Raw genomic sequence first — 13344 nt, 5'->3', positions numbered from 1 at the left:
ATCTCAATTATGAAGATGATACCATATGAATTAACTAACGTAGATGCAGTGAATAAAGTATTAATAATTGAAAGAAAAGTTAATGAAGAAAATACAGTAAGAAAAAGAAATTAAGAGAAAAGAATTAGGTTGAATGAATCTCGAGGGTAAAATAATAAATATATTGAATGTTCAAATAAGAGGTCAGTAAGCGATAACTTTAGATTGACTGATAACATCAAATATTCTTGATATAGTAGAAATTATGTAATAAATAATTATTGTTGGATATTGGTGCATATTTTGATTGTGATCAGAAATGCTATAAAATAATTGATTACCCATAAAAAATGGACAGTCGGCCAATCCTAATAGCTGAACGAAATAAGGATGGGAGCATGAAACCTCAGACCAAAGAAGAGTCTATATTCTTACACAATAAGATGCATAGATTTTTGATACAATGGTAATAGACTATGAGAAAAAGTTTCAGAATTAATTTAATTATTGATTGATTCAATTTATAAAATAAATAATATAATTTTTTTAAAATTTATCAAAAATTATATAGCATTTATATCATTACATGCCAGTTTATTTTGATAAATTTGAGGAAAAAAAAAGATTCGAAAGTTTTTGTGAGGTCTGTAATGATAGTATGGACCTGACTATTTTGTACATGACACATGCATGCACATAAATATATATCTTCTTTTGCCTAGTTAGAAAACTATGAGATGAGTGTATTGGGATTAGTCTTATTGAGAAATGACTTTATTTTGGTATTTCATCCATTTGATAATAGTGGAATCTTTTCTCCATTTTCCCCTGTGGAGGTTTGTGGCTGAACTATGTAGACTTGCGCGTGTTGTATTTTCTTTCTCTCTCTCTATGTTAAAGAATCTTTTTTGTTTTTCTTCGGCTTCATCTAGGTCCATCACAACATGGTTCGGAGATAATTAAAAACGTCTGCATCCAGTTTGTCCCAAAAAAAGGCAATTAAAAGCCACCACTTGCATCAAAAGAGGCAATCAAAAGCTTATATGTAGTTGGTAAGCTTGCATTGTACCCAAGAAGACTACATTGCTTGTCTCTTACCGCACACCGCCAAGAGTTTGAAAGTAGTGGAGGAATTGGAAAAATGGTGCCAAGGGGTCCATCAAAAAGTGAAAGCTCCTTCGACGTTTTGCCAAGGCAGGGATCACGTCCGATGGCAACCCAGATGGATCAAGCTAAAGACACCCACAAACCCAACATCTACAAGCACATGCCCAATCATCACATGCCATGTGTCCCCACCTCAATCTAGGTGGACACGGCTGGCAGGGTGGTCGCACCGCATCTATTTTCGGAAACCAAAAGAACGCTTGAATTTTAATATTATTTTTGGTGATTGATAATTACACTCCTTTCGAAGAAGCGTACACTCCCTCTGTTTCATTCTCTCTCTTGAACATGCCTCAGCGAAAGGACACAGTGTGAGTGCAGATTGCCTGAAAAGGAGTGTATCTGTGAACTCTTTATTATTATTTTTTTCCTGGTCCTTATTTTCACTTCTTTGGCGGTATCGGCCTGAGGTGATGCCAGCTCATGGTATGTTTTCTTTCTGATTGAGCTTGTGGGTTGCTGCATCACTGTGAGCTCTGGTTCTTTTCCTCTTTGCGACTTCCGCTCTTCTCTAAGCTAAAGGAGGCTCATCTTGCATCCATGGCCTCTGAGGCTTTGCCAACAGATCAAACGACTGATGGGGTATTCTTCCTTTTCTTTATGTCCATTTCCTTTCTATCTGGAGTTCATCTTTCTCGGCTGCCACCACCTGTGAAAGGACTGATGAAACTGAAAAAAATGGAAATATCGCATTCCTTTTTTTTCTTTTCTTTTCTTTTTTTTTTTTTTTTTCGGTTTGGGTGTTCCCTGCTAGGATGAGGAATTTGGAGCGAGACACACCTGAAAATTTTCAATTGTGATGCTTTTTTCTTGTTACTTTTCAACTTTGTATTGTGGGTACAAACTGTTTAAAGCAGCAGAAGCAATTCTAGCATTCATGGATCATGTGGGAGGGGGATCAAGTGTAAGTGAACTGATATGACGATTTGATCCCAGCTCTTTCTTCTTATTATTCTGTTTTCTTGTTTTTGCAAGCCAGTGCTGAAGATTTTGTGAAAAAAAGAAGAGAGAGCTCTTTTTTTTTTTTTTTGGAGAATTGGAAAGGAGGTATCAAGACTTCCTCCCCAGCTTTACTAAGATTTTTTTTTTTTTGTTTAAGTCCTTTGAGTTTTGCGTTAAACTGAAGATCTTAGTAGGCTGAGACCATCTCTAATTATGGTCTTCATGAATCATGGACATAAGTTTCTTTTTTCTTTTAAATAAAAAGGTTAAGACGGTATTTTATAATTACGAAGAGCATTAGCTTTTAAGATTTGCTGTTAGGTGATTCTTCTATATTCACAATATTAGTGTCACGCTCCAAACCCGGGACATAACACGGCCATGCTACCGAGGGATGGACCCACGATAACATGAAGCCAAAATTCATCTTCTTAAATATAATAACAGATGTATCACAAATAAATGTAATAATAAAGTTCAATTCAAATATTTAATTAAACTAAAACTGGTTCAGAGCATCTAAATCCGAAGATAAAATAATCCAAGTCTTAAAATTCATAATGACTACAATCCATAAACATAAACTGAATTTCCAGAGCAAAATTTCTAAACTTACTTTGCTGATCCCCAAGTCCGGATTCTCTTTCCTTCGGTCCTAGCCTTATTTCTCTGTACATGAAAAAGAAAACAAAAAGAATATGAGCTACACTAGCTCAGTAAGTAGACTTCCGCTTCCTTACCGAATCAAGTATAAATTTTCTATGATAATGCATCATTTAGCAAATAACAATTATTGTAAAAATAAATATTTCATAGAGCATATAATAAAACAAGTTATAAGCTCATCATGCATGCATAAATCATGTATATTTCACAATTATGAATCGTATATCATTTTCATCATGTATTCATGTCATGTTTCAAAACATTGCTCACAGACATTCGTGCTAAGGTCACTATTATACCCGTGACAGGGCCATGTTTCTTAATCGACAGAGTTCTTAATTCATGTACCAACTTTATACCCGCTGGCAGGGCCATGTTTCGTGTGGATGCTAGCTCCGGATGTCGACCTTCCCGAAGGGATTCATTCATAGCTATCTGAGAGCCTTTTGAAATTATTTTATCTTTTTCTTAAAACATACATATATATAAATAGAAAAATAATAAAATTCATGCTTCATAATCATGCTATTTTTATAAGACATATTTATGAAATCAATGCTCATAATAAAACATGCTTTTTCATATCACATATGTCGATCCTTATTTTATGAAAAATTATGATTTCATCAATAGCAATTCTTTTACATAAAAGCATGATCATTTAAAAATAAATAAGGAGCATAAAATCCACTTACCTCGATCGTCCGGGACCTTTTAATCTTCCTTAAAAGAATCGAATAGTCCTATTTAAAATATTAAATCATCAATAAATTTTATTTCATATATTTAATAAAATTACATGATATAAAGAAATGACCGATTTGATGATCAGTCCACTAAATCTCTCTCTTCGGCTCTAAACCGATTTAAGGTCATAGGTCCCTAGGAGTGGAGAAGATAGCCTAATAAGGGATTCATAGGATTTCTTGGAGAGATTTTTTTTTAGAGAGAGAAAGTAGAGAGAGAAAGTAGAGAGAGAACAAATCCAATTCTAGAGAGAGAAAGACTTTAGAAAGGGATGAGAGAAACTCTCTTTTTTTTTAATATTTTTCTTTTCTTTTCTTTTTCTTCTTTTCTTTTCTTTATTATTATTATTATTATTATTTGATTATATATTTTTCTTTTCTTTTCTTTTTCTTCTTTTTTTTTCTTTTTCTTTTTTCTTTTTTTTTCTTTTCCTTTTCTTTTTCTTTTTTTTTTCTTTTCTTTTCTTTTTCTTTTTCCCCTGTGGCCTTCTTTGGTCGGAACAGGGGACCTAAAGGTCCCCGTTTCCTATGTCGGCCGTTCACGGCCACACCTTGCCCAACGGTGGCCGGCGGCAAGGGCAGCCTTCCCTCGAGTTCGGAGGGCCCGTACCGACGGTCGATGGTGGCCGTCGGTGCTGGAATATCGGAGAAAAGAAGAGGTCGGACAGAGGTTCTCTTTTCCAACAAAATCCGACGACACCCGTCGCCGGCAATCGTGCCCACAGGCACCGGAAAGAAGGGAGAGAAGAGAGGAAGAGGAAGGAGACCTTACCACAGCCTCCGATGACCCTCATCGGTGTGAAATCGCGGCGAGCACAGGTCGAAGCGCCGCGGCTTCAATCAGAAAAATCGGAGAAAAACTCCGGCGATCGTCGGTGGCTGATGGATCTACACTTAGAGGAGAGGAGGGGCGTTCTTATAGAGCTTGTCCTAGGGTCTTTTAATGGCCCTAGGACTCCGATTCTTGATCGGAATCGGAGAAGAGGAAGACTCCGATCGGGAGTCTTCCTCCCTGTTTTTTTTTTGTTTAATGGGCTTTGTGGGCTTTTTGGCTCATCAGGCCGGATTATCACAATTAGCCAGTAAGTTTGCCCTTAAAACTGACATAGATCCAAGACTATACGAATGGTATCATGGATACAAATAACTTTGTTGATCTGGGCTCTGTTGGCCCTGATTGAGTTGTTCATGGTCAAGACTCACTAATCTATGTTGGTGGATATCTGGCCAGGACATCACCTTCCAGAACCTTTTTGATACCGAACGTCGCAGCAGAAAGAAAAAAAAAATAAAACAGAAACAATCAAATATGTGGATCAGTCAAAAAAGAGCTCGCCTCCATGGGACATACAAACTTTACTGTGAGAAAAGAGAGAAAAATTATAAGAGGAGATCACACCCTCAACCCTTGTACATCCAATCTCTCCCTCATAAGAAGCTCTCCCTTACAAAAGCTCTCTCTAGGAAGACCCCTCTGAATTTCTGAAGTGATCGCTGTCCGTTGTCCAACAATATATCTGAAGCCCCTGCTCCTGCTTCTGTCGGCGCCGCGCTTCTGGTCTCAAAATCTTTTGCCGAACAGCCAATCCACACCACACCCTCTCTGTTTGTGAACAGAGCCTTATAAAGGCTTAAAACCTAAAAATAATAGGAAACAAAATCTCACAGCACCCCAAAAATCACCCGGAACCATCGGATCGTGACCGGCAGCTCCCCAAGCCATCTGATCGCGATGTGGTCCACGAGAAAGCACGTAGACCGTGAGAAACGTTGGGGAAATGGCGTTCGGTCGATGGACTGCGAGAAATCGAGGGGAAACGCCCCCTTGGTCCACATGCCCCCTTGTGCACCGTCCGGTCCACCGTGGATTGGGATACCAGGGTGTTGAACCCGCACGCGCATGCACATGGGCCTGAGCCGCGCCCGCACGCGTGCACCCGGGCCTGGGCCACGCTCTGCGTGCCCGGGCCACGCACTGCCGCGCCACCGCCACTCTACCGACCCGTCGTCGCTCTGAATTTTATGCCAACTTCAATCGAACGTATCTCGATCATTCGGACTCCGTTTGAGGTGATCTTGGGTTCGTTGGACTCCATTCATCGTCGTGGATCTCACTGTGGGCTCAATATGGATCGAATCTCGAGACATCAAATCCTAACAATTTTCACCTCGACTCGACATTCGGTCTCTTCCTAACTCTGAGAGCTTCTAGATCTTCTCGCCCCCATGTCTTGGGACAATTGCCTGTTGATCATGGATGGACAGACATGGGAGTTGAGCCAGACCACTCGATTCCATCTTCGTCGTATGCTATGCTCCTCCTGACCTGAGATCTGCTCGGAGTATCATCCCGTGGTAAAAGAAATCTCACATTGCGATATCATCTCTCATCCTCCCGAATCTCGCGTCTCGTGCCCGATCTACCTCCACCTAGAGCTCCATCTCGCTTTGGACTCCTCTTGGCTCCTGAAGCTCCACCTCGCATTGGGCTTCTCATCAGATAGTAATATTCTCTCATCTTTTTTCTCTTTAGAATAATCCTATCGTCGCATAGCACCTTCAAGATTCCTCCACCAGCTACTATCCTGTAGTTTCTCGAATTCAGTCTGCTCAGTAAGATAAGATTCTATCTGAAATCGGGTATGTATCGGATCTCCCTTAATCTCCTCACTGCACCATCATGTGTCCTCCAGTTGACTGTCCCAATGCCTCTGATCGTACAGTTCGATCCATCCGGCAGATAAATAGTGTCCTCACTGCTTTTTAAGGAGTCAAACTGCTCCTCTTTGCAATATACATGATAGATGCATGCAGAATCTAAAATCCACTGCTAGGAAGAATTAGATACCTCGTCAGATATCTCTAGGGCATCACCTTCTAAATCACTACTAGCCGTCACTGCAGTAGCCCTCGTTCGATCTCTGAGTTGAGAGCAATCTCTGACTAGATGTCCCAATTCATCACATCGGTAACACCTGGTCTTGCTTAAGTCCCTCGTCTTGGACTTGGATCGCTCTCGTCGCGATCTTCTGTCACTCCATCTACCGCCTTCTGCTCCTCCAGAAACCACCAAAACTGTGCTGCCGCCACCTGAGCTCGAAGCTAGGTTCTCTCGCTTGAGAATCTCGTTCTGAAGAATCGCGCGGTGACTTCGACCATCTTGATGGTGCTCATTTTCACTAGAAGAGCAGTCATCAAGGACTCATACGAAGAGGAAAGCGACGCTAGCAAGACCAGCGCCCTGGTCTTCTTCTTAACTCTCTCGCCAATACTGAGGAGGTCGGTGAGGATCTTCTGGAAGTGGCTGAGATGCTCCTGTATGCTCTGTCCCTCAGTCATTCATAGCTGATAGAATTACCTTCAGAGGAAAAGAGTATTGATGAAAAATTTCGTCATGTACAACTCTTCGAGTTTCGACCATAGCATCGTCAGAAAAGTCTCGTCAAGCACATGGATTACCACCTCATCCGTTAGGTACATACGGATAGTACTCACCGCCTGCATCTGTAGCCATCTCCAATCCTGCACCTCTATAGTAGTTGGTTTCTCCTCGCACAAGAGAGCATCGATCTATCCTTGATGGATGAGCACGTCCTTCATCCTTACTTGCCACAAAGAGAAATTGCTTTTTCAACAAACTTGTTGATCTCCATCTTTATTGATTCTGTCTTCTCCATCTTCAATCTTGCTCACTACCACTGCAATCTGCGTCCTGGTACCGTCTCGTTCTAATACCACTTGTTGGTGGATGTCTGGCCAGGATACCACCTCTCAGGACCTTTTCGATACCGCGCATCACAGCAGGAAGAAAGAAGAAATAAAACAGAAACAATCAAATACGTGAATCAGCCAAAGAAAATTTCATCTCCATGGGGCATGCAAACTTCACTATGAGAAAAGAGAGAAACATTACAAGAAGAGATCACACCCTCAATCCTCGTACATCCAATCTCTCCCTCACAGAAATCTCTTCTTCACAAAAGCTCTCTCTCTCGGAAGACCTTCTTGAACCCCTGAAGCGACTGTTGTCCATTGTCCAACAGTATGTTTGAAGCCCCTACTCCTGCTCTTGTCGGTGCCATGCTTTTGGTCTCAGGATCTTCCGTCGAGCAGCAATCCACGCCACGCCCTCTCTGTTTGTGAACAGGGCCTTATAAAGGCTTAAAACCTAAAAACAATAGCAAACATAATCTCATAGCACCCCAAAAACCACCCAGAGCCGTCGGATCGTGATCGGTAGCTCCCCAAGCCATCTGATCGCGACGTGGTCCATGAGAAGGTGCGTAGACTGTGAGAAACGCCGGGGAAACGGCGTTCGGTCGATGATGGACTGTGACAAATCGAGGGGAAACGCCCTCTTGGTCCACATGCCCTTCTGTGCACCGCCCGATCCACTGTGGACCGGGATATCGGGTCACTAAATCCGGGCGCGCGTGCACTTGGGGCATGCCCGTGCCCGTGCACCTGGGCCTGGGCTACGTACTGCACGCGTGTGCTCGGGCCTGGGCCGTGCGTTGCCGCGCGCTACCGCACCACCGTCAGCCTGTCGCCGGCTGAATCTCGAGGTGTCAAATCCTAACAATCTATTAAAAAATTTGCTAGCTCCATCTGATAGATGCTGAATAAAGAGCTAGTTTTGATTTCCCTATCATGTTTAGGTCACGTATTTTGTCAAGGAAAAAGAAATTCTCAGAGTTAAAACACCTTGCTTTTGGTTCTGTCACTCATAATAACAAATTCATGACATGCATTGTCCTCTTTCACTTCCTGATAAAGGACGACTGTATAGAGCTGCCAGATCATCTTTTTTTTTTTTTTTTTTTTTAAGAAGTGCAACACAACCTTTAAATGTTGGATTTCGTGTCACATCTTGTGCTCATGGAAAATTAGTTCAGCCTGTTCTGAATTTAGTTTCAATATCTTATAATGTACTTCACATATAAACTTGTTTTAGCGTACCTGATTAGAAAGGAAATCAAGTCTTTGTAAAATATCTTCTTGAATGATTGTTTTAACATTACTATTTGGTCTTAAAATCTTCACAACAAAGAATGGGTCTAGCTGATACACTTAATAAAAAATCTCAGTTACGTACTATTTAGACTAGTGATTGGGATCTTTTAGAAAACCCATTTGAGATGTTCGCTTAGGCGTAGCAAGAGTATCGTCATACTAACAAGATAGAGTTTGCTAATATGATCAATTCAGGAAAACAAAATTATGTCTACTAAATTTTACATGAGCTTGGCCTCTTTCCAAATGGCAAAAAACCTTTTAATGATTGAGTGATGTATTACCTCCTGTATGTTGTTCTCATAGAAATTTGTGCTAATTTACTGTTCCATGTTTGTGTTGGATGTAGAGATGACTTGCAATCCATCATTGAAAATTTCTAATGTAGTAGTTCTAGTTGCATTTGTATCTAAAAAAGCCTTAATTTCCATGCACATGTAATTAGTGTTTCAACTTTCTTTCTTTTTTTTCTATAAAAAAAACTTTTTCTATACATACAAGTACATTGTTATTTTGATAACCAACAACAGGATACTAGCTTTCACATTTCTGATCATGTCGTACACATGCGTAAACATATATCTGCTTCGCTTACTATCAATTTTGACAAATGTAAAGAAAAGGAAAAGTCTATATTAATTATGTACTTTTTACGTAATTATCAGTTATTTTGATTTTGTACAAGATTCTTGATTTAGATGCTTAAGAGAATCTCGTTTTCTAGATACTTTTTGGTAGCTAACTAACTGGTATAGAACTTGGCAGATTCTTGAGGAGAAGGAAGAGATTGACAATATAAAAGATACCAATGCAGAGAATGTTTCTGAACCAAAGGAAATTGAAAGTAAGGATGAGGAAACAAAGCTGAAAGCAGAGAGTTCAACATATGATGAGACAGCTTTAACTGGATCAGAAGAAAAGCCAGAAGGTAAGAGTGATTCCACAGATGAGGTGAGAAAGGCAGAAAAAGATAATGATAAGGCTTCTGGTTCAGATGATTTGTTGGTTCATGTTGTGGAAGAGGTGGACAATTTTAAAAAGGAAGCTGAAATCTCTGCCCCTTCAGAACAAGCAGCTGAAGTTACTGGAGAAGAATTAAAGAATCAAGCCGATGTATCTAATACTCCTGTACGACCACCTGAAGTGGTTGAAAAACCAACGGAGGATTTTGAGGAATCTTCAATTCAAGAATCAAATTCAGAAGCATCAAAAGAGCGAGCAGTTTCAGAATCAGTGACCGAAAAAGTAGAAGGTGCAGGAGAAGTTACAGAGCCTTCCACCATTCCAAGTTCAATTTCCGAAGCAGAAAACAATCAAAAGGAGCCACCAATTTTGTCTACTGCCAAAGAGCCTGCATCTAATGGTGTTGAAGGCCTTGGTACTCAGGAAGGTGCCAAGGCTTCCCAAGGTGAAAGCAAGAAAGTTGAGGAGGCTGTTTCATTTGAAAATTTGGGTGCAGTTGTGACAGATGTTGCCGAGCTCCAAGAAGCTGGAAAAGGGGCTGTTGCTCTTGAGGCTACTGTTGCACCTGGAAAGACTGATGCAAATTCAAATGCTGATGAAGCCATTGAGGATTCTGCAAAAGAAGAAATGAGGAGTCGTGAAGTTGAAAAGGTGGTGAAAGGAGTAGCAGTTGATGCTGGCAAGCCAGATCCTTCTGCTGCTATAGAAGTGTTAGAGGCTGCTGATGCCAGTTCGGTTACCAAAATCACTGAAGAACCCATGAAGCCGGAAACTAAGGTTGAAGAACAGCAGGAAAAGATTATTGAAGATAAAGAACCATATCTAAGTGATAAAAAGAAAATTGATGCTGCTAGTGATGCAGATACATATGAAGGAGAGAAGGTTACTGAAAGTATTGAAAAGCTTGAGGAGAAGAAGAATGAGAGCTTGGAAGGTGACGAGGCAGCTTTGATAGAGATCTCTGAATATCTCAATGCTGCTACAGAAGTTCCTGAAGTCTCTTCAGGGGAAAGGAAGGTCTCTGAAGGTGCTGAACGTAAAGAGGAAATCACCAAACAACCTGATGCTGCTTCCATGATTGCAGAGGCTTCATCCCAGGTGGAGAAGGATTCTGAAGGTTCTGCAATGTTTGAGGAGACAAAGAATGAAGGTTTGAAAGACGAGAAGATATCTCTAGGAGAGACCTCTAAGGATTTTGATGCTGCCTCTGAAGTTGCTGGCTTTTCATCTCAGGAAAAGAACGTCACTGGAAGTCCTGAAATTGTCACAGAAAAGAAGGAAGAGAGTTTGGAAAGTGACAAGACAACATCAGTTGAGACCTCCAAAAGTTTTGATGCTGCTGCTTGCACTGCTGTAGTCTCATCCAAAGATGAGAAATCTTCTATAGCTACTGAGATGGTTGAGGAGAAGAAGGATAACAGTCAAGAAGGTGAAAAACCAACTTCAGTTGAGACCTCCAAAGATTTCAATGTTGCTGCTGGCATCTCCAGAGTCTCATCAGGGGAGGAGAAAACATCTGGTGGTACCGAAATGGTTCAGGAGAAGAAGGATGAGGGAGAAAGAGCTCCTGAAAGTACTGAAACAATTAGTGAAAAGAAGGGTGAGGTTTTGGAAAGTGCAAGGAAGACGCTAGGTGAAACTTTTAAAGAACATGATATGGAGGAAAAGAATATTTTCGCTGCATCTGCTGCAGAACGAGTTGCTGATTCTGAGGAGGTTGAGAAGGGTAAGGAACTTGCAAAAGACACAGCAGGGACTAGGAAACCTGATGATGGAAACATAAGCGACCCCTCCAAAAATGATGTTCCAAAGCAAGACAAAGAGTCCCCTAAACAAGAGGCTCCTAAAGCCTCTCAACGCCATTCAAATAACATAATATCAAAGGTGAAACATTCAATTGTGAAGGCAAAGAGAGCAATCCTCGGCAAATCACCTAGTTCAAAGACCATGTCTGCAGGAACCAAAGATGAGATTAAAGTGAATTGATGGAGAAGCAGGTTTTTCAGTTTAAAAGGTCGCATCATTTGTTATAGGCTCTGGCATCTATTATGTTCTACAGGTCATTCTTGCATCCACTGAATTTGCCTGTGCTGGTGTGCCTCCCACATGGTGCCCCGTGGTGGAGAAATTATGTGAATAAATAGATGAACAATTAATTTGGGAGGATTCAAACAATGCTACCTGCAGGGAAGGATTTACTGAAAATATGCCTCTTAGCTTGATGATGGAAATGATGAATTGTATGGTATCGGTTCAATGTATTGTTTTTTTTTTTTTTTTTTTTGATGGGGTGCTTGTGTTTGACTTGGTTATATTTTCTTTGAGTGTTTATATATATTTTGAGATATTCTTTTTTTTTTTTTGATGGAACAGAGGGTAATATATCCACCCTTTTTTTTTTGGTTATAAACTTAGTACTGCTTACGGAGTTTGTACATTGGTTTTGTCTTGTATTATCCGTGCATGTGAGTGATCAGGAAAAAATTACAAGGCTGTGGATTTGTGATTGTGTGTTGGTCTCCCAAGTGCGTCGTTCGTTGAGTCATTTTACAGCCTTCCTTTTCCATCATCTGTAGTATTGTTGTGATGTGTTCTACCTCATAAACAATAATCAACGTATGTTTGGTCTATATTTTGCAAGTAATTGACAAATTGTGACGCAATTGTGCTATGGAGATAGGCAAAGATGTCTGAATTCAACATCATGCTAATGGGATGGAATGTATTGACATGTCCTAAATCTGGGATATAATACGGCCATATCATTGAGGGATGTTGCATTTGATAGTACGAAGTTTAACAATCATAATCAGTTAAAATTATTATAAATATAATATAATAAAAAATTTAATTCTATCATTTATAAAGTAATTAGACTAAGATTTGGTTCAGAGCATCTAAATTTAAAATTAAATATCAAATCTATATCTCAAAACATAAATTAATAGTTAATGACAAGTTCATAATCATTCAATAATTTTCAAGTTTGCTAGTATAAACTTCGAAGCCTGAATTCTCCATCGTCCTTAATGTTATTCTTCTGTAAAAAAAATAAAAAAAAAAAGATATGAGCTACACCATCTCAGTAAGTAAATTTTACACTATCTTATTCGCATCAAGCATAATTTATACATACATTAATAAATCATGTAGAAAAAATGATTATCATTAAAATATAAAATTTCATAAAAATAATATATCATAAATCAATCACACTCTTGCATCTACATAAATCATACAATTTATATAAACATGGTTTCCAATGTATAGCATAAACAAATTCATAAATCATATTAATTTTATAGATAACCATAAATCATCTATCATTTTGTCATATCATAATTCTTAATAATTCTCTTAAACTAAATGCTAAGATCACTTTATACCATAAATGACCGAAATCAAATCATGCCAACTATTATAACCTGCTAACAAGAGCCATATATCGAGCTATTATAACTCACTAGCGAGGGCCATGTACTGAGCTACTATAACCAGCTGATAAATACCATATGTCAAGCTACTTTAATCCACTGGTGAGAGCCGTTTGCTGAGTTATTATAACCCGCTGGCAAGGGCCGTATGTCAAGCTATTGTAATTCACTGATGATGGCCATGTGCCAACTACTATAACCTACTGACAGAGCCACACATAGCTATTTAAGAGTCTATAGTCATACTTCTTAAATCATATGTTCTTAAATACATATTCTTACATCGTAAATAAATAAATTGAAAGATATTTAATGACTTTACAGAGTACATAATCCATAAAGTAAAACAATCATGAAATCGATGTCTTCGTAACAACTATACAAATTTTCAAAAATATAGAGTTCATAATTCATAGACAAACCATTAATATTAG

General features: G+C 39.4%; 1 protein-coding gene across 1 annotated transcript; it reads left to right on the top strand.

Moving 5' to 3' along the window:
- The first annotated feature begins 1562 nt into the window (after positions 1-1562).
- LOC105059745 (uncharacterized) lies at positions 1563-11889 on the top strand. Its single transcript, XM_010943166.4, has 2 exons — positions 1563-1728; positions 9279-11889. The coding sequence occupies exons 1-2, from the start codon at positions 1687-1689 to the stop codon at positions 11460-11462; spliced, it is 2226 nt and encodes a 741-aa protein (XP_010941468.1). The 5' UTR covers positions 1563-1686; the 3' UTR covers positions 11463-11889.
- The last annotated feature ends 1455 nt before the right edge of the window (positions 11890-13344 follow it).

Source organism: Elaeis guineensis, chromosome 10 (assembly GCF_000442705.2).
Source record: "Elaeis guineensis isolate ETL-2024a chromosome 10, EG11, whole genome shotgun sequence".
Classification (NCBI taxonomy): domain Eukaryota; kingdom Viridiplantae; phylum Streptophyta; class Magnoliopsida; order Arecales; family Arecaceae; genus Elaeis; species Elaeis guineensis.
Note: the sequence above shows the minus strand (reverse complement) of the source record. Positions and strands in the feature narration are given on the sequence as shown.